General features: G+C 39.6%; 2 protein-coding genes across 2 annotated transcripts; one reads left to right on the forward strand and one right to left on the reverse strand.

The window, feature by feature from the left end:
- The first annotated feature begins 173 nt into the window (after positions 1–173).
- On the forward strand, positions 174–8,423 carry LOC122995804 (von Willebrand factor A domain-containing protein 7-like). Its single transcript, XM_044371171.1, has 15 exons — positions 174–424; positions 550–822; positions 924–1,017; positions 1,147–1,281; positions 1,824–2,010; positions 2,719–2,894; positions 3,019–3,131; positions 3,232–3,348; positions 3,609–3,812; positions 3,902–4,034; positions 4,720–4,869; positions 5,548–5,640; positions 5,730–6,004; positions 6,106–6,399; positions 6,900–8,423. The coding sequence occupies exons 1-15, from the start codon at positions 242–244 to the stop codon at positions 7,320–7,322; spliced, it is 2,850 nt and encodes a 949-aa protein (XP_044227106.1). The 5' UTR covers positions 174–241; the 3' UTR covers positions 7,323–8,423.
- Positions 8,029–24,875, reverse strand: coro6 (coronin 6). The gene is made up of 11 exons (XM_044371107.1): positions 24,667–24,875; positions 21,393–21,592; positions 17,440–17,562; positions 12,956–13,085; positions 12,609–12,787; positions 11,892–12,011; positions 11,164–11,268; positions 10,828–10,973; positions 10,164–10,221; positions 9,655–9,882; positions 8,029–8,966 (listed from the first exon to the last, which is right to left on the reverse strand). The coding sequence occupies exons 2-11, from the start codon at positions 21,588–21,590 to the stop codon at positions 8,844–8,846; spliced, it is 1,410 nt and encodes a 469-aa protein (XP_044227042.1). The 5' UTR covers positions 21,591–21,592; positions 24,667–24,875; the 3' UTR covers positions 8,029–8,843.
- Between the last annotated feature and the right edge of the window lie 500 nt (positions 24,876–25,375).

Genomic DNA, 25,375 nt, shown 5'->3' on the forward strand with positions numbered 1-25,375 from the left:
ATTTAAAGTCCATTTAAATGCTAAATCTCTCTGCTACAAAGAAGAAAAACTAATATAATTTTAAAAACTCAATTGCCTGCTGAGCTGCCATCATTAACACACCCGTATGAATTTTGTTGACTTTAGAAACATTTACCTTTGGTGGAGAACATAAAAGACCAATGACACTGATATAGCCTGTACCAGGTGATGAGGTTGAATAAATGTTCTCTTCCTCAGTCTATCTGAGACAGTTCGAGGAATGATGTCTGGAGGTTTGGCTGTTTTATGTCTCCTGCTCCTGCACACTGGAGTTCAGGGTTTTGGTTTACTGCCTGGAAATTCTCTGAATCACCTGGAGATCACAGAGAGAGCGATTCTCAATGCCACTGTGCAGGTGTGCCGCGCTCTAGCCCAGGCTGAGGGGACAGACTTCACTTTTCCTGTAAGAATTCACTTCCACCATGATATTGTATCAGAAAATAATACATCTCTTTCAACAATGTTATGATTTGACTCTGTGTGTGTGTGTGTTTGTGTGTATGTGTTTGTGTTTGTGTGTGTGTGTAGGCACAACCTTTCACTGTTAAGGGTGTTGCTGTTGCCTGTGGAGCACAACAATCATCTAAGAGTTTCCACAAAGCCATTACATTCATCATACTGAGAAATGTCCGGGTGGACATCCGTCATGCTCTCAATGCAAGCTTCCACTTTGATGAAGAAATGTTTGTTCAAGGACGGAAAATCATCACAGAGGGAATACAGGCTGTCAAGGCCAGCAACAAGCAAGAAAATTTTGAGGCGGCGAGGCAGAAGCTGGGAGAGATTTTACATCCTTTACAGGTATATGTGCTTATTTTACTGATCAAATTTTTAAAAACATTTTTTAAAAAGGATTCAAAGAAACTTATATGGATTATTAATGTTCTTTTGTCAACTTGAAGGACTTCTACAGTCACAGTAACTGGGTGGAACTGGGGAACAAGTTCCCAAACACCAATCTAATCAGATCAGACACCAGCATTGGTAACATAGCAGGTAAAGAGATTGTATTATGTAACATTTGTTGATGTGACAAACAGATACCACCAGGGTTGAGGAATGTAGATTGGGTGTGATTGGAAGACAGAAGACAACATAATTAAAATGTCTTGTGAATTTCCACAGATGAAAGCAGGGCGACCTGCCGCAACTGTGTTGGAGACGACTGTAGGAACAACATTTTAGAGGATATCATTCAAGACAAGATACTGACCTCTGGGTATTTTTCTATTGTGCCTCTATTCGCAACCAAACCAAAAGGTAAATGAGTCCTTTCATTCATATTTTAAAAAATGACTGCCACAGCAATGATGTCATACTTTCCAAATTATAAGATGTGATCCAACATACAGTTAAGTGCAGGAGATAAACCCAACACAGTAGTCACCTTCATGGTTCTTTATCTCTAATGGTGAAAGATTTGTTTTCTGTTTATTTGTGCTGTTGTTGGGACAGCATATCTTCCACTCCCTGCGCTCAGAGGCATAGGGGATGATCCTTGACCTTGCCTTTAGTGGTGGTTGTTTTGGTTTTGAGTTCAGCTATTACACTGAGTCAACTGTGTACACTGCCGCCATCTGTCACACCAAACAGACACTTCATCGTGGTTATCAGAAATGTCCTCTAACCTCTCATGAGACTTTCTCTAATTGCTACACAGCATCTGAAATTAAAAATAGCATGCACACAACGGTCCCTACAAAGAAAGCAGAAAGAATACAGTTCAGAAAAGTATGATATTATTTAAAAAAAAAAACAGACTTGTGTATTTATTTGTTTCTTTCATGCCATTCGTTGAAAAGGAAAATGCAGCCATGGAGGAGCAATTGATCAAACAAGTACCATCGATCCTGAAGGTGGGATCAACAAAGACACGTTTAGCTCCAGCCATGGACATCTCCACACTGAAGCAGCAAATATGGCGATCGCTGCGAGTAGTGAGCTACTTGAGGACATTCGAGGGGCTGCCGGTGACAGACCATTCCTCCAGTATGAAACCCATTCTGCATTTTTCAGTTCTGTTAAGTCGCAACAGCTGTTCGTAAATAGTGCTGTCCAATAAGAAGCAACCAAATATGTAAACGGGAAGTCACTGTAGCGTCACATGGATGTATAAGAGGATCACAAGCTGTAACATAACTTCCAAAAATAACAGTTTTAGGGGCCAAAAGATAAAATAAACTTTGCTTACAATCCTTTGTGAATGTAGGTATGACTTTTATATATGTTTTTATGTATGTTTTATGTTTATGTTATGTTTTATTTATATCCACATACCACATAACACCATTACAAGTAAAAGTCCTGCATGAAAAATCCTACTTAAGTAAAAGTACATAAGTATCAGCATCAAAATGTAGTTAAAGTATTGCAGTAAAATAGTGGTTTGACTGATATATTATCATATATGACATCATTGGATTATTAATACTGAAGCATCAGTGTTAGAGCAGCATGTTACTGTTGTAGCTGCTGGAGGTGAAGCTAGTTTCAACTACTTTATATATATATTTAGCTAGTTTAGTCAACTTGTCTCTACAGAAGAACGAGTTTTTTGTGGTGCAACCGCAGTTTTAATTTAGTAATGCGTAAATCTCCACTTAGCAAACACTTTGGTTATAACTAGGCTAAGTTTGAACTTAGCTCCTGTAGTTCAAAGTTTGTTAATTCCTTTATCCGTCTGTCTCCATCACTCAGGATGCTGGGAATCTCCAAAGGATCCAGTAAAGCTCTTTGTTTTGTGATTGACACCACAAAAAGCATGAGTGATGATATTGAGACGGTGAGAAACGTCGCTTCTTCGATCATCAACAGTCAGGTGGGAACAGAGAACGAGCCCTCAGTTTACATTCTGGTACCTTTCAATGATCCAGGTAGGAACTTCAGGACTTTGCTTGTGAAAATATGCTTGTATTGTGCATTAAAAATAAAAAATCTTCTGGGTGAAGATGGAGAGTACAAATGCTTTTTTTTCTACTTTCTCCAAATAATCTTCAGGATTCGGGCCATTGATAAGGACTACAGACCCACAAGTCTTCAAGGATGCTCTTAATTCACTGACAGCAACTGGTGGAGGAGATGAGGAGGAACTGAGTCTTTCAGGGCTTCAGGTGCTGTGATGTGTGTTTGACTACTTCAAAATCTGTCCTGAAAAAGTTTTTTTTTTTTTTTTTTAACTAAAACTATTCTGAATATGTTTTCTTCATATAGCTGGCTTTAACTGCTGCTCCTACAAGCTCTGATATCTTCGTCTTCACGGATGCACCTGCTAAAGACAAACACCTGAAAAGCACAGTGATTGCACTCATAGAGCGGACACAAACAGTGGTGGGTATCTAGTATTAGTGTCAGTGTGTAAAAGAATATATGGTCAGTGTCAAAGGATACACACCATGACAGTACTGTGACTTCTTTAAATATATACATTACCAGTCAAAAGTTTGGACACACTTTCTCATTCAAGTGAATGGGAAAATGTGTCCAGACTTTTGACTGGTAACATATACTTTTGTACTTTTTACTCACATTAATGGTTGCTATAGGCCTTTCTGATGACTACGTTTTCATTCTCCCTTTTTTCTTTACAGGTGAACTTCATGATTACTGGCTCAACAGTGCTCAATCGTCGGAGGCAGAGAGATCACAAGCAGCAACACAGTAAGATAGCAGCGTCAGATGTGCAGCTGTACAGGGACCTGGCTCAGGCTTCAGGAGGTCAAGCTATTGAAGTCACAAAGAGTGAGCTCCCTGCTGCCACCAGCATCATAACAGAGTCCTCCAGCTCCTCTCTGGTAATATCACATAGATCTCACTGGATTACTAGATAGTTTTGTCAATCTAAAGATTTCAACTGTGTCATCTCTTTAATTTACTCTCTTAGGTGACCCTTCTGCAGGCAGCCAGGAGCCCAGGAAAGGCAGATAATTTCTCTTTTGTGGTTGATGAAACAGTAACAAAACTTACAGTTTACATCACTGGATGGTCTTTCACTTTCACTCTCATCAGCCCTACAGGTGATACTACTCTCTAAATTAAATATTTTCTCCTTTTCTCATTATGATAATTTTGAGTCATTACAATATAATTACTGTCATCAGTAACTTTTACACTGGCAGGCTTTACTTTCTCCTACAACACATCTTACACTCTCTGCAGGTGGAATTTGCTCTGTTGCTAAATTTTGGACCATAAAGTTTTAGATTTGCTTGCAGATGCAAATTAAATCTTTACTGTTCTTTCACATTGAGTTAAACTTTGCAAACTGCAAATTATCTTGACATCGCTGACCACTAAGTGAACAAGAGCACTGGTGTCGAAAATGGAAGAAACTATCATATTAGGAGTATAAACTGCTCAACAAAAGAGGTGCAGCATGGTTTGTAGTCAGTCATGAGACACGAGTGGGTTGCACAAATACGTTCCCCTGAATTAACTGCGTTATTGATCGGTTAGCACCACCAATTTCACAATAGAGGACAGAGCAAGGAGAGAACAGTTGTTTGCTACAAGTGCAACAGAAAGGGTTTATGGGAAAAGATGTCTGGTGATGATAAAGAGGTTTACCCATTATTCATTCAAATATTTGCTTGCACTTGTATACGTTTCCAAGTAATGTGATGTTAAAAAATGCTAAATGTAGCACACCTGATTTTCGTCAAGTTTGAGGCAAGTGTGTTTATTATCGTTTTATTCTTATAGGTGAGTCTCAGCAAAGCACCGACACAACAGGATCATTGATCTCTGCATCTCAATCAGTGGGAAACTTCCAGACTCTGCAGCTAAATACACAAGTGGGACAGTGGGAAATGAGAATGGTGTCAACCAATCCCTACACTCTGAAGGTCATAGGTGAGACCTCCATGTCTATTTGATTTAATTTTATCACACAATGAATACTTTGTTAGAGGCATTTCACCCGTACTTACCACCACTTACCTTGGAGCGAACACTGTCAAAACATTACTTTTGGTTCCAGTCTGTTCCTTGTGTGTGGGAGGGTCACATGTGTGGTTGATAATTTTGTCTTGTGTGGTTTGACATGCAGTCTCAGCAAATACCCACATCAGGTTTAACTTCTGCTCCACTGTAGCTCTTATTGTTCAGTTTAATCCCTCAGGTCTTCCTTCATCATTCTTTCTGAAGGCAGAAATATGATGCTCCTGACCATATTCCATGTTAAATGAGTGGTAATACTCGAACACCTGGTCTTTTTGACAAAGATAAAAACAAACTATTTAACTACGGCACAGCTCCTGCAAAAATTTGACCACATTACTATCACAGGACAAGTTGTTGATGAATGAAAACAAAATAATCTTTGTACTCCCAAAGTAACCCATTCCATTTGACCTTTTATGTGAAAAAACTGTGACTGAGTCACTGCACGCACTCCTGTTCATCACTTATGCAATGTTCAGATAGTGTAAAAAAGAGGCGACAAGAAGGGTAGAGTAGTGGTGAGTAGGGAGAGCAATGAAGCATGTCTTGTTTATTAAGCCTTTTTGATTTGGTTTCATTAATTTGCAGGTCAGAGTCCTATTGACTTCCTGTTTGACTTTGTGGAGGCATCGCAGGGCCCGTTCACAGGATTTGATGTTCTTGACACACGTCCCAGAGCTGGTAGGAGAAACTGTAACATGAATGCGATGATATGCTGACGTAACATCATCAAGTCAAACATACTTGATGAATTTTCCTTTTCTTTAAAGGTGTTAATGGTAGCCTGTTGGTGTCTTTAACGGGGAGCGACTCCGCCACGGTGACAGAAGTCGCTCTGGTTGAATCATCGGGGTCAGGGGAGGTGAAAGGAGTTGTGGAGCCACAAGCAAACGGAAACTTCTTAGTTCGGGTTGACAGGATACCATCAGTGGAATTTGTGGTGCGGGTGAAGGGACAGGATAGCAGTGATACCCCCGGAGCTTCAACGATTGTCTTCCAAAGGCAGTCACCCATCAACTTTAGGGCCTCCAATCTGACTATTACTGTGAGTACCCATCTCAGACCATCAGTGTTTCAGACGCATCACATCAAAAGCCAAAAGTCTAGGTAAATGTTCACTTTGTAACAGATTCCCTCTGTGTTTAGGCTGACTCGAATAGCATCTTAGTACCAGGAACACCTTTCTCTGTGCCCTTCTCTGTGATGACCATGGGAATTGGGGGAAATGTTACCATCCGAGCCACCAACAACCGACTTTTCGACTCAACTTCTCCAGCCAGTTTATTCCTGGAAACTGGGAACAGCGTTAATAGTACAGTGACCCTCTCAGCACCTCTGAACACCCCATCTGGTACTGACTTCACCTTGACCATTGAGGCAGAGGCTCCTGGGGGCGAAGACACAAACTATGTCGTGCTGCGATTCTCCGTCGTCAACACGGTAACACCCCCACTGAAAAAAATCAAGTTTTAAAGAAATCTTTGCTTACGCTTTATTTCATTATTCATGAATTATGTAATCTGGTACTAATTATGGCGAAAATGGAAATCCCTTCACTGATAGAAAAGCTCCTTCCCATGTAAATATTCATTTATTAATCATTTGTTACCAGGAACTTTATTCTCCTTATATGTAGAAATGCTTTTTTCAGATTTTTCCTTTCCTCTATTTTATAGTGACAGACTGATGCAGAGAGGAAATGCAAAAACTCTTTGGTTTATGTTAGTAGTTAATTGCAATTAATTAATTGTTAGTGTACCAATTGAATACTGCCTCTATTTCCCCTCTATTTACTACGAAATTCAGGAAACATCTTGGAAACAATTATGGAATTACTCAAAAATTACAGACCCATAAAACAAAGATTTGTCTCAACATCTATCCCTATAAATAACTAAATGTTTGTGGGATAACTCACTGACTTTTTCTTCTCTTCATAGGTGACTGATTTCACTGAGCCAGTGTGTCAGCTGCTCAGCCTGCAGTCCAACTGCTCTAACAACTGTAGCTTATCGATGTGGGAGCTCTCTGTCCGGGTGACTGATGGGGCTGAAGGGACGGGTGTGGACCGTGTCAGCCTCAGACAGGGTAATGGATCCCTGAACACCAGCCTGGATGCTGGCAATGAGAACATAACCCTGGTGTCCTACAGGGCGTCTTGCTGTTCGGCTGATGTGGAGCTGCTGGTTGTGGATCGAGTGGGAAATGTAGGCTCTTGTGTCTACACTCCACGGGAAGGTTCAACAGCTGCTGTCTCTATGTCCACCAAAGTCAGTCACTCGCCCCTTCTTTGCCTGAGCATGGTGGTACTAGGGCTTCATGTACTGAACTGGGCATCCAGTGACTCCATATCAAAGTTGTAAATAGTTAAAGCTGCATTAATCTAAATTTTCTTCATGAACATTGAATCAATCGACTATGTGTAGTGTGAAGAGGGTTACCTGTAGTGTAGTCTCACTGCTCTTATCAACACAACCAGGAGGAGCAACCAGCTCTTTTTAGGAAACAAGTTCTGATAAATACATTGTATGTTACCTGCCCAGCAACGCAAACTTAGATACAGTACTAGTTGGTAAAGAAATTAAGTAAAGCATCTAGCATCTAATATAATAATTTATTATAAATTAAGTGCAAGTGGTCAATTGTTTACTAATTTGTTAGCCATTAACTTTACAAGGTGTTAATATGTAAAAGGCTTTGTGTCAGCTTTTTTCGAGTTTTTCTGCCCCCTAGTGGCCAAAATCAACTGATGCAGCTTTAAACCTCAAACTGATTTTCTGGCTATGTGCACAAATCACTTGGTGCTTCACCATTATAGGGCTTAATACTGCCGTTAAAAGTATTTTATCCTCTGAATGAGGGTGTCTGATTAATTGCTGTCTTCTATCCGGTTAATGTATTTTTTTGCTGTTTATGAACCAACCTAAAACTGAACAGAAAAATCCTCCTCAAAAAAACAAAAAAACAAAAAATGGGTTGTGAAGGGTCCAGCACCTCTAGATGGCAGATGTTCATTTCTCATCAGGAAATGATCTGTAAACAGTAACATAACAACAGATGGAAGAGGCAGACATTTTTAAAAAACACTTTTTATTGTTGTCATAGTGTGTCTAATGTATAATCCTTTACAGAACACAAAACGTTTGGCTTTTCACATTTTGCTACAAGTTCAACATTTTTTTCTCCTGTTTCCTTTATCACTATTTACATTTTGAAAAGTTTTCAGAGAGACTTACTTAAATAAACTGGTCAGTGATCTGATACGGAGGGCAAGTCAATTACATGTGTTGAAATGTGTGTTTTTGTGGATCTTTAATGGTGATATGTGTGTCTTTGGTTGAAGGTTATATAATTTATTATTTACCAAAACATCTAGAAAGCAGGATTTTGGCATTTCAGACAGAAGGTCTGTTTTCTGGCATTTGATTTTGCTATTTTTTTTAAATACTTGTCCTTTTCTCACAGTAATATTAAAAAAGTGATAACAGTGTTGACTTTCTTCGGACCTTTAACCCAACTTGCACATGTCTGACAAACCTACAGCCCCCTTCATTCCACTTTTGCACTCTTCTCATTCTTTACAAATTACTGTAAAGGTGTGAATATATTTGAATGTTTTGCCACAGCATTAAAGGTACGTCATGTTAAGACTGGAATGTGGATTATGTACAATCAACCACAAAATGATTACACAAGATACAGATGTAATTTGCTCAAATTTGTTAAACCGTCAGTTTGCATTTACATTCTCCACATTCATATTCTTACACAATGGTACCTTTAAAGAGGCAACACTGTTAGAATATTTGGTTCCTTGTCTATGCAAGGGAAATGTTTTTCAATAGTAACAATTATCCTGAAATTCAGACCAGTTCTTCAGCTCATCAAGCAGTGCCATTAGTGTACTGGGAAAGCTTATTCTCCAAGTCACAGATTCTCTTCTCCTGAGACAAAACTGTAGCCTTCAGATTGTGAATCTCCTCCAACAACCTCTCAAGCAACTGAGGCTGGACAGGAAAAGGGTGGAGAGAAGGAAACAGAAGAAGAAAGGAAAACAAGACAGCGACAGGGAGGGGAAAATTAAGGATAAAGAAAAAGAGAAAGAGGAAAAATAGGTCAAAGACGGTGAGTAACTAGAAAAAACTAAAAAAAAAAAAAAGAGGGGAGCTTTGGAAACAAAAAGTTGTGGGCAGGTACATATAGAAGAGAGATAAATGAAATGTGGTAAACAAAGCGTCAGATGTTGTTTGAAGTAACAGTGCATTCAGGATACGGGCTGTAAAGCTTTCTTTTTAATTAAAAATGTGAAACATAAAGCTACAAATGCAGCAGTGTGTTTACGCACTGATGCAACACAGCCCAGCTTTTGTAGCCCACAGTGTGAAAGCAGATCAGAAAAGAAAAGTAATATTTATTTAAATCATTCGTTCCAAAACTTCACCCCTTAATTAGGCAGCTCCAAATTCTGTAAAGGTCTTGTTAGTATATGGTGATTTTAGAGATTAGTTCTTATTTCTTGCTCTCTACTCTTGCTTAATGTGGTGAAAAATGTAATAATATAAAATGTATAAAAATAAAAATGTAAATGAACATATTTTGAGGCTCCCTTGGTTTATTCTAAAGGTACCCAACAGTTCAGATGCAGGATACACACAATATGTGAGCATGTAACAACAGATAAGATAAACAACTTACCGGCAGGCTGTTGCTGTCAACAGTGGACATGCTGCGTCGAGTGGTGGGTCTGGAGTCCAGGATGTTCTTCTTAGTCACTTTAAACTCTCGGCTCTTCGGTGGCACGTAGCCATCCCTCATGGACACCAGAATTGGGTCTTCGTCGCGGCCCTCCAGCCACTCTTCAGGCTCCATAGCAGGATCAGGCCCTGCTGTGTCTGGGTACAGGTCGTCCTGGAAGAGGTCCGACTGTGCAAGAGATTTTGGCGAGGGGAAAAAGAGACCAATATGGTTTTGTCTTTCATTTTGGGATGTACTATACAGCAGTTGCTTTTGCAGGTTTAAAATCTAAATATCAAAAGTCTTTTTGTCTGTCATTCTGTCTTCTCAAGAGGATGAGTGGAAGAGAAGATGAAAGGACCAAACAAAACAAAACATTTGGAGGAAAATAAATAATACAGCAGATTACTAATGAAGCGGTAATGGAAATCGTTTAAAAGTCAAAAGCTTGTAAAGGAGGTTGGGCTTACTTTTCTGGGCACTGTCATTGTGATGGGCTCACACTTCTTGTCATGCAGCTTGTATAACCTAAGACGACAGGTGAGATGATGAAACAGAGAAGAAAGGGGGGGGGGGAAAGGAAACCCATTAGTTGTGCTTTTCTGTACAGCTGTTACAAATCTGTGTATTTGAGTGAGTGAGTGAATGAGTTTTTATTTTGTTTGGGAAGAGCTCAGAGTATAAAGTGGTGGGAAAAAAATGTTTTTTTTTTTCCTCAGAACAGCTCTCAGCTTGACATGAAGTGATAAAACACATAAGTTATATGAATATGGGTGTTCGATATTTCTCCAAAAAAAATTTTTTTTTTCATTATTTTGAAGTCATTTCTCACTGTACACTCCACAACATCCCATATAGGTTGAGAAATGATTAGAGAAAGAGCTTAAGGCATTTAATAGTGAAACTCTTAAGCAGGATAAAACTACAAGTCAAATATGTACAGTGGAGTAATGCTTTATAGACAATTAATAGATCATATCTCCTGTGAAGAATTCCTTCCCGAGGACATAAAGAACCAAAAAGAAGTTCATCTGAAAACCACAGGCATCTATATCAAATAAATACAATCTCATTTCATGAAAAACACTATAAAGCTGTGATCTTTGGTGAGTTACAGTACAGTCAGTATCTTACCTGGCGATCTCACACTTGGTGACGTCCACACCTCTCTTAGGCATGAAGCCCATCCCTCTCTGGGGCTCCTTACTGCTAAAGGTGCTGAGGTAGTGGACGTACGGCTGCTCCTCTGTGATCTCAAAGTAACGGATACTGCTGTCCCCCTACACACACAAACACAGAAAACACATATACAGTGTAAAATCTAACACAAACAATAGTGAATTTGTTATTATTAAGGCTGGAAATCCAATCAATATAAACACATTTTTGTATATTTTATAGTACATTTACACTTACAGAGCAAATATTTACAAACATGAGAATTTTCTCAATAAAGCAACGAATCTGTACCTTTCCACAGAGGTAGACCATGTTTGCGTCTGCATCGTAATATGGTAACAACACACCATTACTTGTGTCCAACTCCAACAGTGCAATAGGCTCCTCGAAATTTGTCTGTGGAGATAAAGCAGATAAAGTTGACATTTGGTTGTGTACACGCATTTAAGTGCATGTATATTTCTGCACCCTTCGATATGAACAGCATGTGACATGAGTAGTATTCCAGCTAGGTAATAACGAGGTAAAAGTGGGATAATATTCTGATAATAAAGAGGTAATATAGTCAATAGCTTGGTATTAACAATAGGTGTGTCTAATTTAATATTAGAGAGAATTATTTGTGACAAAAACAAAATGGTAATAATGGGGAAACACATCTAAAGATAACAATGAGGCAGAACTATTTAACAAAGTAACATTTTGTAAGAACAATACAGCAACCTGCTGACAATAAGGTTATATCAGCATAATATTTTGATTAAAAATGGTTATTTGGTGACATTAATGGGGTAATAACCTGATAAAAATGAGGTAATATAGATTCATGTTTTCAAAATATTACGATAAGCTAAATACCTTTAAAATCACAGTAAAATTCTTAAAATTCAAAGTTGGTAATTACCGGATTATAACACTGAAATTTCTCTTCCTTTATGTTCCAAACATCCCCTTTTGTTTTAATGTAATATCTGCTGGAATGTAAAAAGTGTAACCATGAAATGTAATTGTTGGTTTACCGGGTCCCAGAGCCCGAGCTCTCTCTGGCTCATCCTGGTGAATCCTGTGGTGAAGATGTTTCCATCTCTGGTGAAGATGGCTCTCATTGGACGGATCCCCTCATGTGGAGCCAGACGTTCCTGTTGGTCAGCAGACAGACAGACAGACATTATTACCAGAGCTAAAGGTTTAAAAAAAACTGTCATTTGTGTCCTCTATTTATTTTTTCGTTCCCTTTTCTACTTTTTTTTTGGCCATTTTAGCTGTTTAATCAATCATTTCATCTCAGATGAATAGATTTCTTTGTTCAGTTTTACTAAGAAAATAAGCTTTGCAGTTTTTTGATGTGTTTTATGTCTCACTGTGTCCTGAATTCCTGTGATTCTATTGAACTAAACTTCTTGTTAAAAAAATCAAACATATCACCATCTAATAGTACATTATTGTGTTATATCTCGATGGGAAAACATACTGGGACAAAATGTGCTTCAGGCACTGTGGCATTCCTGTGATATTACTGATTTGTTTAAGTTGATGCTACAGAGAAGCTGAAAAGTTAATCTTATAGTGTATAATATCAACTTGTGTCTTCTGTTTTTTATGTATCATTCTTGCTGTTTTAATTCTGGTATTATAGTATATTTCTAAATTGATGTTAAAAGAGCTCAAATAGTGGTGCTATTGTATAAGAATACATTATACTGGAAGGCATATGTCTTATTTTTCTACTCACTCACCGCAACCACCTCCCTCTTGCGGGGGTCGCAGACACGCAGACGTCGGTCTTTACAGGTGGTGCAAAACAAGCTGCCGTTTCGGTTCCAGCTGATGCTGTAGATGAGGTCTGGGTGGTCATCCATGGAGATGAGGGGCTCGCCTGTCCCCACGTTCCAGATGATTATCAAGTTATCACTGCCTGGGGTCAGAGCAGAAGATTGACAATTGAAATGTTGTGTAATCAAAGGAAAGGAGGTTCTTCCTGGTTCTTTTATTCACGCTCGTCAAAGATCGTAAGAATGTCAAGGAAACTAGTATGTGTGTGTGTGTGTGTGTGTGTGTGTGTGTGTGTGTGTGTGTGTCCTACCCGCAGTGAGTAGTATGTTGCGTGCGGTGGGATGCCAGGTGACAATGCCGACACGTTTGGAGTGTCCCTCCAAGACAACGATGGGGTCGGAGAGGGGTCGGGTCAGTGAGTGATCTGGGATCTGCCACACCTGCAGATGGAGGAAAATCAGTGCAGCCCATGTGTATGTCTGATGCACACAAGAGCAAATACTAAAATTGGTACTTGAAGTTCAACCCATTTTCCTCTTGGTGGCGAATAGGAATGTAATATTGTTTTGTTTTGTAAGCATCTAAAAGATCTGTCAAATTGTTTGTGCCTGAAAGGAAAATTATAAATTAAATTACAACTTCATTTCATTTGACGTAACCAGTTTCACGTGAGATGTGTAAAAGTCACATCTCAAAAGTTTGCAATCTCACAGTATATCAAGATGACCCCGCAGGTGCTGTGTGCATATGTCATCATTGATGTATCAGAGCACAGTATTTCAACCTGCTGTCTTTATACCTCGGCACAAATCTCACTCACACATCACAGACGAAAGAACTGCAGGTGTTTGAATTCTCCATTAAACTTGACACGCTGCCTCAGATTTACTGTGCAGCTCAGTCATTTTAATAGATTCATATATTAACTGTCAGTGACTGTTGTTACAATGATACGTTTATGTTGCCTTATAGCCAAGGTGACAACTGATGACACCCACCCACAAGTGTCCGCATCTGTGCGCAAATCCAATAGACTGCTTACTGAAAATGTCCAAATAATGCTCTAAATAAAGATCACTTATCAGTTATTACAAAATCTAAGTTAATGCCAAATATACAATGGCATGTTTACATTTTTAATGTTTAAACAGATTTTCATCCATCAGTCCATTCATTTTTTATCCAGTTTAGGTTTTTGGGACACTGGAGCCTTTCCCAGCATGCACTGGGTGAGAGGCCACAGGCAAAGCATCCACGACTTTAGAAATACTGACGACAGGAGTCCAAATTTCTCCTGCACAATCTAGCTGCTGAAGCAATTTCTGATGGGCCACTAAGAAAACAACAGTAATCTTTCCTAATTATTTAACATGTTTTTAACAATATTTTATTCATTTAACTAGTCGGTTGTCTCTATTTCTGTTAACTTTTTATTTCAAAGCCTTTCCCACATTTCCAGGAAAACATTCTGATGGTCCCCTATTTTTACTTTTATATTTTGGTTTAAAAAGTCTTATTTAATGATATTGAGTCTGAGAAATGCTAGAATCTCCCTTTAAAAAGACTGATTGTGGAATGCAAACTGAAACATGACTTCAGTGTCCGATGACCCTGACCACAGGGTACGCATGCAACAGTACCTTCATATAAAACCTATACTGACGTGTCATGACATGAACGGGCCTGAACAGGTTGAATGAACATTCTGCACTACGTTGTGCTTTTATGAATTCCTCGTGAAGTACTCAGGATGGTGCTGAAACAACACAAACAGGAACACACATCTGTCATTAATGTCATACAGACAATACGTTTCTTTAGCAGTGTGTTGAAGTGTGGCCTTTTCAGTTACAGCACACAGCAGGTGATAAGTTGATCCACATATGCTAGACACACACACACACACACACACACACACACAAACACATAAACACTCTCTAATGAGCCTTTTCAGATGACACAATGATCCGTCTCTGTGAACTGAAGAGAATGACATCACAGTTATGTCCTTTCTGTAGCTTCACACTGGCAACACTGCCAAGACTGGACAGCTGTGGCTGTCCATCTGTGTGCTGGACATAAACAAAGCATACACACACACGCACACGCACGCACGTGCACACACACACACACACACACACACACACACACACACACACACACACACACACACACACACACAGAGTCGTGTTTCCATCACTTCAGAGGACATTATATTAACTTACAGTCATTTCCTGGAGACTTATCCTAACCTTAACCATAACCACCACATGCCTAACCCTTATCCTAACCTTAATATAACTCTAAACTAACCTTAACATAACCCTAAACTTACCTTAACTTTAAACCAAATCTTCACCCTAAAATGCATGATATACGTTAAGGGGACTTGCTTTTTGACCCCATTAAGGGAGGAAAATGCCAACAACATGACTGTGTAAACCGATTTACGTCCCCACAACATGAGGAATATCTTGTACACACACACACACACACAAACACACGCACACACACACACACAAAGGCAAGCTCAGCACACTCAAACAGTATCCCAGCAGCTGTTGCCAAAGGAGAAGCAACAATTCAACCATTCAATCGCACAAAGATTCCTGCAATGTCGTTCTGAACAAGTGTGAGCAAATCTGTCCTCAGTGACAACTGTGCTGATGCACAGATACAATGTTGAGTCAACAGACATGTTTTCATAATACAAACAAAAAATGTAATCATTGACACATGCTGACATACTCGGCATACTGCACATTTATGCTCACAGACAAAACAGAGTGATGTGAAGTAAGGAGCATACTGTATATCTTTGTGAACAAAGACAACAGAATATATTTTTCTAGATTTCCTGTTGCATATTGATGACAGTAACTGGAACATGAGATGAATGAGTAACTAAAATCTGATATTTTTCACCAAATACACCTGATTTCCTCGTTGTATTACCAATTCTAAAGAAGAAAATGTGTCTCCATCACCAAAAAATTACCCTTGGAGTTACAGTCACAGTTGTGCCCTGATTTGTGTCAGTGGAGCAGCTCTCAGTTACATCACAGACATTAAATATGGTTCTCATTTCAAGCGGAGAGTGTGTGTTCATTTTGTAACTAATCACTGTCATGGGCATTTTCTAGCCAGGATTTCTCTTTCAACTGTGAAACACTTCATGAAGTGAAATTAATAGTTTCCAATCACAGACAAGATGTGCAAATTCAAACATATATTATAATTGATCATATTCTGAAGTTCAAAAATGCATAAAAACAGAATTAAAGGACTTTTTTTGCATGAATAATGTTGTAATACATTCTGACACAAATGTACGGTATGTGTCAAGTTTCCTATAACTGAGGTTTCCCTCTCCTGCGGTCCTGGCCTCACAGTGACCCCTGCTGACTGAACTTAGTCATGAGCTGCAGAGCCACATACCTGCAGTGTATCACAAACAGGCCTGAAAAAGCTACTAGAGCTTTTGTTTTCTTTCCTCACTCCAAACCTCAATGATGACTCCATTTAGTTGCCAGTTTATTAGAGTACACATAGCTAAAGCTAACACAGCCTAATATAACAGCCCTGCATTAATATCATATCCTTATAGAGGTTGTAATGTTTAAGGTTCAGCTTTTGTTAACATTGTTTTCTAAAGGTGTAAATTCAACTTTATGGTCAGTTTGGAGGTCGTTGTTTGTGATGCTGTTGAATTGTATTCCTTTATACTGTTAGATGTTTCTTCTGTTTCATCCACCTAATTTATAACAATGAGTGGAAAAACCAAATACAAATCAACAGTAACACAAACTACAACTTCCAAAATAACCATTAAGTTGAATCAACACCTCTGTAAAACAGGTTCAACAAAAACTTAACATTAAAACCTTAATCAAGTGCATAATGTGTGCATAATTTTTTTAGTTGTCCCTCCCCCCCCATCAGGTATAAATTTAAACTTTACTGTCAGACCTAACTTTAAATTAACGCTATGCAGATAAGGAGGCACAGATGCCACAATGTAGTTTGTAAGCTGATGTGATTTTCACTGATTAGTTCCTGTGAGTGTGAGTTGATTGACAGCTGGGAGAGCAAAAATAATCACCTTATCACCATGGTTGAACTGTTGTCTACATCCTGTGTTTACATATCCTGCATGCTTAGCCTCCAGATTTGTCTGAGATGTTCTTGTCTGATGAAGGGACACTTAATGCATATCAAAACACTTAAGGTAGCCACAGCAAAGTATCACAAAACCCCTTAGCAACCTCAAGTCTGAGGAAGATGATATACTGTGAAAGCACACTGTGCCAAAAAATCATACGGTCTAATAAATGATTCCTAATTTATCCTCCACCTGACCTTCATGGAAACACACACACACACACACACAATGACTTGTTGGAGAGGCACGATTAGCTGCTGCCTTACGATGACGAAGTTCGTTGCAGACAGGAAACAGATTCTGACCAATTTGTCAAGGACAAAATATGATGAACACGAACAGGCTGATGAAGAGATAAAGATGAGGAGACGAGGTGGAACAGGTGGGTGGACAGACAGACAGGCAGACAGGTAGACACAGTGATGCCTTCACTGACTCACTTCTCTTATTGTTCATTTAGCGGGCAGACAAAATGAATTCAAGCTGAGACGACCTCTATGACTGTTACCTGAGTCACCGAACAACAAACTCCTCCACATGCATTTGAAATCCTCTCTCTCCCACTCAATTTTTGTTTTTCTACACACACACACACACACACAAAGATACGCGCATGCACACACTGTCATTACCATTGCGGTGCAGTCCTCCGAGCCGCTGGCCAGGATGTTGTCGTCATGAGGGCACCAGTCAATATCGAGGACGGGTCCGGAGTGTCCAATCACCAGCGGGTAGTTCTTATCCACACGACCTGTCTGCAGCACACAGTGGCAGCAGTGACGAACAGGACTGTGTTAGAACTGTGCGCATACATGAACTTACCATTTCATGAAGAAGAATTAAACAGCAAGTAAGCACTGATGTGGTGATTTGCAGGTCTGAGTTAAAACCAGACTAAAATTGAAATGTTTTCTGATTTTTGACTAGGTGAGACTGACAGTTCATTCTTGACATTGGAGATAGTAAAGTCAATTAAGTATCTGTTCCCCTGCTTTCTATCAAAACACATTATCTTCATCAGCAGATGGAGCTTTCTTTGAATTCTAGATGTTCGAATTTCCAATTTTTGAGCAGGAACTCCTTTGCTACTCCTACACATGGATCATGTGGTGTGATTGTTCCGTCAACTATTTCCAAGCTTAAGGATGAACTTTCAAACTCAACTTTTCAGCCATCGTCGATGAGAAGTCCTTAAAGAATTCAGAAAAGATGGAAATTTGAACATCTTCAATTCTATAAAAACTAGGTAAACTCCATCTACTGATGAAGATCTTTTGGTATGATGAGATTGTTGGTCCAAACTACTTGCTGAAACAGAGTCATTGAAATGCCACAACAATGGTCGGATTGACTTGTTAACAGGCTATGGGGCAAAAATTGCTATTAGGCTCCTGTTAACGCCCACCTCTCACCCTCCTGAGTCTGTAGGCTTCATCCTTCGGGGAGGGGGTAATCCTTCAAATAGCTGTTGAGATATTTCAGTCCTGACCAAAGTGGTGGACCAACCGGCAAACTGACAGACTGACACAGGACAAGTAAAGTTCAAATGATCAAAAGCCAATTTAGACAAAGTGAAACTGGGGCTTTTAGAGTCCCCCAGGGTCTATGGCCCTGGAAAAGCTGCTAATATAGACCATTTGGATTACAAACCTTGGAAACTACCGTTATAAGCAGTGAAGATGGTTAAAATGTTTACTTTTCAAACAAGTTTAGCCAAATTTGAACCTAGATGCAAATCACCAAATCAGTGCTTACTAGGGTACTGCAACCACATGAGAAAAATGTTTAATTTTTAGCTCAATAACAGAGACACAAATATGAATGTTCTGCATGTTCTGGTAGGATTGATAGTCTGCTCACATCAAAGCAGAGAAATTTCCTCATAGTTTAGGGCCTTGTAATGACACATCAGCCGGTGTTGCCTGACTTTGTGAAAAATGACAACCAATGTCCACATTTTTGGCCTGGATGTCAAAACCTTCAAGGTTCAACCAAAAGCCTTTCTAAAAACTGAGCAGAGACCTGCTACTTTATGGTGGACTCCGAGGATAAAACTAGACAATTTACAAAGATGCAAGATAAAATCCCTCATGACGTCACTTCCAGGTTATTCCATCTTTGCCTGTTCCTATCCTGTGAACATGTGTATCATCTTCAGAGATATCACTCCCTTCACACACACACACACACAAAACACACACCCCAAGAGAGGTGTATTTATAGCTGAGCGACGAGGCGTTGAAAGGGGAGTTTTTCTTGTGGCCGGTTGGGGACCCAGAGGGGGGAAAATGGAGGATCGAGAGAGTATATTAATAGCATGTCTGTTCAACCGTGACTCCAGTATATAATCACGTCCATTTACCAGTGTCTCGAAAAACCTGTGTATTACTCTGTGTCTTAGTCACTAAATCCACCACTGACATGCTGATGAATCTCTGTGGTGGCACTGGTGAACGTGTGACATTGTGATGACATGAAATTTCTAAATTTCACGCCACTCTTGTTTTATGCGAGTCTTATTCTGCTTTTACTCAGCAGTTAACTCACCAGATACCAATATTTTATAATGTTTCTTAAAAACTACAGTATCTTTCTGACTGAAATTAATGAACTTCTCAGTTCCCTTAACGCCGGGCTGTGATTGACGGTTGGTGTTTGCAGCCCGGCTCAAATGATTCCTGCTGAGTGGAGGCATCTCACAGGGCAGGTCAACTAAATTGCTGCAGACTTGGCCGATTACAGCGGCGTCAGCAGTTATTTGGAGAGCTCCACCTTGAGATGTGATCTGCAGCTACGTGGTCACATTATAAGACTGCCCAAGAAAATGAATGATTCTTTGAACATGTGTGATTAAAAGTATTATTGAATCAACTTCAGCAGTTAAATATGTGTTTCTGGATCACTCTTAATATATCTTCTTGGTCTGATAAAAGGCTATTTAACTAACCTTTAAAATGCACAAAATATGTGTGCCAGTAACCTATTTTACTTAGATAGAATCACTTGAATAGCCAACCCTTAAATCAAAGTCGATTGCAATATCATTTCCTTGTACATCAAAATATTGGCACAAATTTAGTCTTGTCTCGTCATGATGTCCAGCATTTATTTTAAGGCGATGCTGGTATCATCACGGGTCTCGAGGAACTGTAACACCACACTGAAGCGTCTGATCCGTCTTGACCTGTTACTTTTCCTGTCCGTGTATTTCTGTTTCGGCAATTATGGTGTCCTTCCAAAAGCTTCCCCAACATAACAGCTTGGAGATAATATTATATCCTCAGCTGTTAGAAGGAAAACATGCAAAAGTCAACTTTTGAATGAAAATAAGTTGTTTTTAAAAGGAATAACTGCCCTCAACAACCTTTAAACTGCTGATACCATGAGATGACGCTGATCAGTTTTGAAAACTGGCTTCTGTTCTGTCTTCCTGTGACATAAAGTGTTACCTTATAGGCCCAACCTCAACACCCACACAGAATGAGACACCCTCTTTTCTGTGTATTTAAAATATCTGGGGTCACAGGAATGATTTGACCTCAGTACAAAGTCACCTGCCAAAAGCTTTGGGAGTCTTTTTCTTCACCCTCCCCATTACAGCCTGCTGATTGTGTCACATATCTTCTAACTTGCTATGGCTACTTATACAGTAGCTAAACATTACACAGCATTTAGTTACTGAGACGAGCCTCTGAACAAGACTAATGCTTAGTCAAGAAATCCGAACCCATGTCTGGCTGAGGCACATCAATAATGTTGAGCAATGAACTTACGATATGATACGATACCACTTTATTGTGGCTTACACTAAAATTACACACAATAAACTTGTATGAATGATGTTTGTAAATCTTCATGGAGACCTGAAATTGTATCTCCTGTGCCTATAATCAACAACTTTTTGAAGATTTTCCATTATTTCATCCTCATCACCATTTTATTAGGTGGATGTCATATATTTCCAATAGTGGAAACTTTGTTTTAGAATTATACCAGAACAAAACACAAAGATACAAACTTCTGAAACTGAAGTGGCTTCACTGGTGCAGCATTACTTGTCTCCAAAGTTACTCCAATTCATCCTAATGGGACACAGGAATGTGTGCACCAAATTTAATGGCCATCCATCCAATAGATGCTGAAATATTTCATTGGTGGACAATCCAACCAACTAAAGATCTATCAACTTCCCAAAAACAAACAAGACAATCTTATCCACATTCTTTCTGCAGAAGAGAGGTTTTGTTTGGGTTCACGGGTTTTTAAATCATGTGGTTTTCTTCTCAGATATGCAGCTCATTTCACTTTTAATGGAACATATTGGAGCACCAACTTCTTTCTCCATTGAGCACATGGAGCAATATATAGAATATATAGACAAGTATTAACTTACATATTAAGTACAATGAGCACATGCACTGACAATCCAAGCATGTACAAACCTAAAAACATGTGTCTAATGCACATTTAATCTAGCATTTTGTCTCATCTTCAGGAGATAAATAGGTTGACATGAACACTGAACTCATGGACACTCTGTTGTGTTTTCACCCTCTGCAGCCCAGAAATGTTTCCCCTTACTGACCTTAGAGAGGGGCAGGACCAAGAACGCTCCTCCTCCACTGGATTCAACGATGACCGCCAGGAACTTTGGGTTGACGGCGCAGAATGAGCTGTCCCACGTCACCTTGGAAACGCGGATGTCATCGTAACCCTGCTCAGCCTTGACCGACTGCCCAAAGACGTGGCGAAACTTACTCTGCCGCACGATGCTGCGACTCATGGCTGAAGAAGGAAGAGGAACATAGGTAGGATAGGTGGGAGAGGGAGAGTGATGGAGAAGTTTAGATGTCAGAATAGTGTCAGAAACAGAGAATTTAGAGAATGAAATGGAACAAGAGTGGTAAAATATTTGGAAAGAGACTTTACTCTTGTTGTTATTTTGTTATTTTAATCTATTTCATTGGTTTTTGTTACATTTTTATCTTTTTTGTGTGCTTGTTTTTTCCTCCTGTGCTTGTATTGGACATTTTAAACAAAATCAATATAAACTATCTTATTAATTTGGGTGTGCAAACCCCTTCTTGCGGCTTTTGGACTTTGACTTTGATGACAAGCACCCCAGCTCCCCCATGTCTTTTGGTTGAGTGAAATGTTTTCTTTACTTCTACTTTGTGTACATTAGTCTCAAATTAGTTTTACTGTTTATATTTGTTCTGTCTTATCATCAGCTTGTCAGTCATCTGTAAAGCAACTTTAATGCTTGATTGAAAGAGATAAAATGGTCCAGAAAAAAAAAAAAAACAGAAAAAAAGATTTCCATCATTAACGTTCACTAAATATTTGAACTTTAAACCAAATGTGACTACAACTAAAAGCACCAGCAGAATTATAAACATTTACATACTGGAGATTCTTAACTTGGAACAAGACTTTAAGCAACAGTGTTTGATCTGATCTTATCCCACTATTAGGAGGAAGAAGTTTTATACAAAAAGCAACTAAAAAAATAATGAAGCAGAGACTACAGCGGCGATTACAGAAGAGCTTGTTATTATAATATAGCACTTTCCTCTGTCTGCAGTTTCCATGCTTCATATCGCCTTCTATGGTGTATAGCCTGCTGTTGACATGGAGGCATGTTGCTATAGTGTTTATAATATTTCCTTGCTGAACTTTACTTTATGTGTTGCTATGAGCAGCTTTCTGATGTTTTTGCTGTCATTTGATTTCAAGGTAGAAGATGACAGAGATGAAGCAACACTGCTTTCAAGCTTTTTGTACTGAAAATTAAATACTTTGCTATTTATCTTACTCAGTTTGAATTTACTTTGTTTTTGGCTTCACTCATAATTATACTCCCTGCACAAACACCGTCAAATTAATTGCACAGCAACCAGCTGACACAGGCCTTCTGTTCAATCATGCTGTTAATCCATCAATACATTTTAAATAACTTCTGCCCCTCTCTGAATATTGTATGAACTTTTGTAATGAGCTCTGTAATGTGCTTTTAGGCTGTTTGTTGACTGACATCTTGCTGTCTTGTGGCTGTCCCGGGCACCAGGCCAGAGGGACTGTAATCCTCCAAAACACAGGAGATATTCTATAACAGTGGCTGCCATCAGCATAGATATTTATAGTTGATTGTCCCACCAAACACTATGTGACAGCCAAACATCAAAGACAAACACTAAGACAGAGAGAACAGATAAAAGGCAGGAGGAGAGCCTAATATATGACGGATACAATGCCAATGTGAACAGCACAGCAGTTATATTCAATCACACGCATGTGATACAATCCCTATGAATATGTAGTGTAACTCACACTCCCAGACTGCACTGGCTTACATAAAACTAAAAACCCAAATGGAAAAGTAGGCCTGCATCAGTCCCTGAAGACGCCTGATAAATGCAGCAGAGTTCCTCCTCTGGTTTAGTGGATGATCACAACCTCAAATTGTCTGTCTTTTCATAATAACTATCCGACTATAGCAAGTAACAACGGAGATCAGGGGTTTTTGTGGATATTTTAAAAAGAGAAAGAAGTGAAGTGACCCAAAACCTGCTGTCATCACAGCTTTTATGTCTGACTTTCACAGCTGAAGACTGTGAGATATACGACTCAACGAGACTGATGAGAGGACAGAAGCACTTGCTGCTTTCCTGGAAGCTCTGTGTTATCAAGAAATTTACATTCCAGCTTCCACTTCAGGCGGGCCTGTAAACTGTGGTGTGTTTCAGGGCCAACACATGTGTTTTTTTTTATTGGTACTGTGTCAGAGACTTATTGAACCAACAAAAGTACAGCATAATAATAGTAGAGTATTCAGCATAGTAGAGTAATAGTATTTCAAATGTGTTTTTCCACCTGGCTGATGAGATAAGGTCCTAATACACAAAAATAATGAATCAAAACTAACTTTATCAACAAAAAAATGACAAAGAAACAATATTTATTTATTGTGCATGCCTAAGCCTCTGATTTGAACATGAAAATACTTTGCTTGTGGTCTGCTTTTAAGTCTCAGAAAACTCAGAAAAAGATATCTTAATGTTGAGTGTGACTGATTTAATATCTCAAGCAAGCTTCCACCACCTTTCCAAGTTGATTTTTCTACCACTGACATGAGCTGAAACCAGCAGTGTCTGCCTAGTTAAAAATAAGGGGAGGGAGATTTAGAGCAAAGCAGAGCTTATTCAACAATCTAAAAACTAGTAAATTAAGTTAAATGTGGGGATAAAAAACAAAAAACAAAAAAACTCCGACGTGCTCCTTTAATTCTGCCTCAGGTTAATGAGATAGCCCTCTTCTGTCGCGCATGGCACAGCTCTGGAGAGTCGAGACAGAGCGAAAGAATGACACTGCCACTTTCCTAATATAGACATGACAAACTGCACTGTCCCACCCGGGCCAGCCGCTCCTCCCACCCTCCGAGCCTGATCCTAAATAGCCCCAGCATGAAGACACCGCACTCTGTGGCGCATTATCGTTAATGAATAAGTTGAAACAGCCAATGCGCACAGCCTATACAAACACACATAAACACAGCAACATAGGGTGCCAGGGGCGCAGGAGGTGTGAGGAGCAGAGGGAGGAGGAGGAGGGGGGGAGGTTAGTAATGTACAGCGTGCTCCTTAAAAGTAGCCCACAGCTGCCATGCATGACTCAAGATTTATTCCGTCCGCTGGGGGGGAAAGTGCACAATCACAATGTATAGACTCTTTTTTTTCAAGGCTTTCCAAAGGCGCGCTCCCTTCCAGCAGTGCAGTAAAGAAGCTGACGCACCTCTCACCCCACTGCAGCACAGACACTGACACACATATTAGGAAAGACAGTCCACAAGACAGCCTTACCTCAGGTTTTGGGGAGACCCCTCTTCCCTGGACAACTCTCTCGGATTGTGTTGTAAAGCCTGCACCGCCTGCTCTTTTGGTTTACTCCTTTTTGTATTGTATTCCCTGCGACTGGGTTTCCTGGAGTCGGTTCGGACTTGCTGAGGAGACGCACTGGACGACTGCGTGACGCTCCTCGGCAAGGAAAGAGAGAGGGGGAGAGTACCGGGGCAGAGCAGGGAGAGAGGAGGGTGTGGGTGGGTGGGTGTATGGGTGGGTGCCGTCTATTTTGGAACGGGCTCTGTCAGTGCAGGGAAACGTGACGCGCGCCGGTGACAGGGGGCCAGCGCGTCCCCGGGGGTCACCACTGATGGCCTCTAACAGAGGAATTGTGACTTTAATAGATGAATAAACGTACACAGGTGACTTCATGCTGCCTTCAAGTGCTCCTTGTTAACTCCTAAAGACAAGGCTGGAGTTTGTATTGAGCAAAAGAGCATCTGATGCTGCAGAAAGCAGGATAGAAATAAAAGTGCACGTTAAAAACAACAACTTTTGAATTGCCAAAGTTTGTGACATCTAAATTTATTTTGTTCACCAGCTTCTAACCCTTAAGTTAAGATTGAAAGCTATGATTTATGTTTGTTTGTTTTAACAATTTTCTTACAGCTGACAGCATATTTCATGTGCTTAGATGTACAATTTTGTTTCTTACAAATGCAAATTTTGC

This window comes from Thunnus albacares, chromosome 13 (assembly GCF_914725855.1).
Source record: "Thunnus albacares chromosome 13, fThuAlb1.1, whole genome shotgun sequence".
Taxonomy (NCBI): domain Eukaryota; kingdom Metazoa; phylum Chordata; class Actinopteri; order Scombriformes; family Scombridae; genus Thunnus; species Thunnus albacares.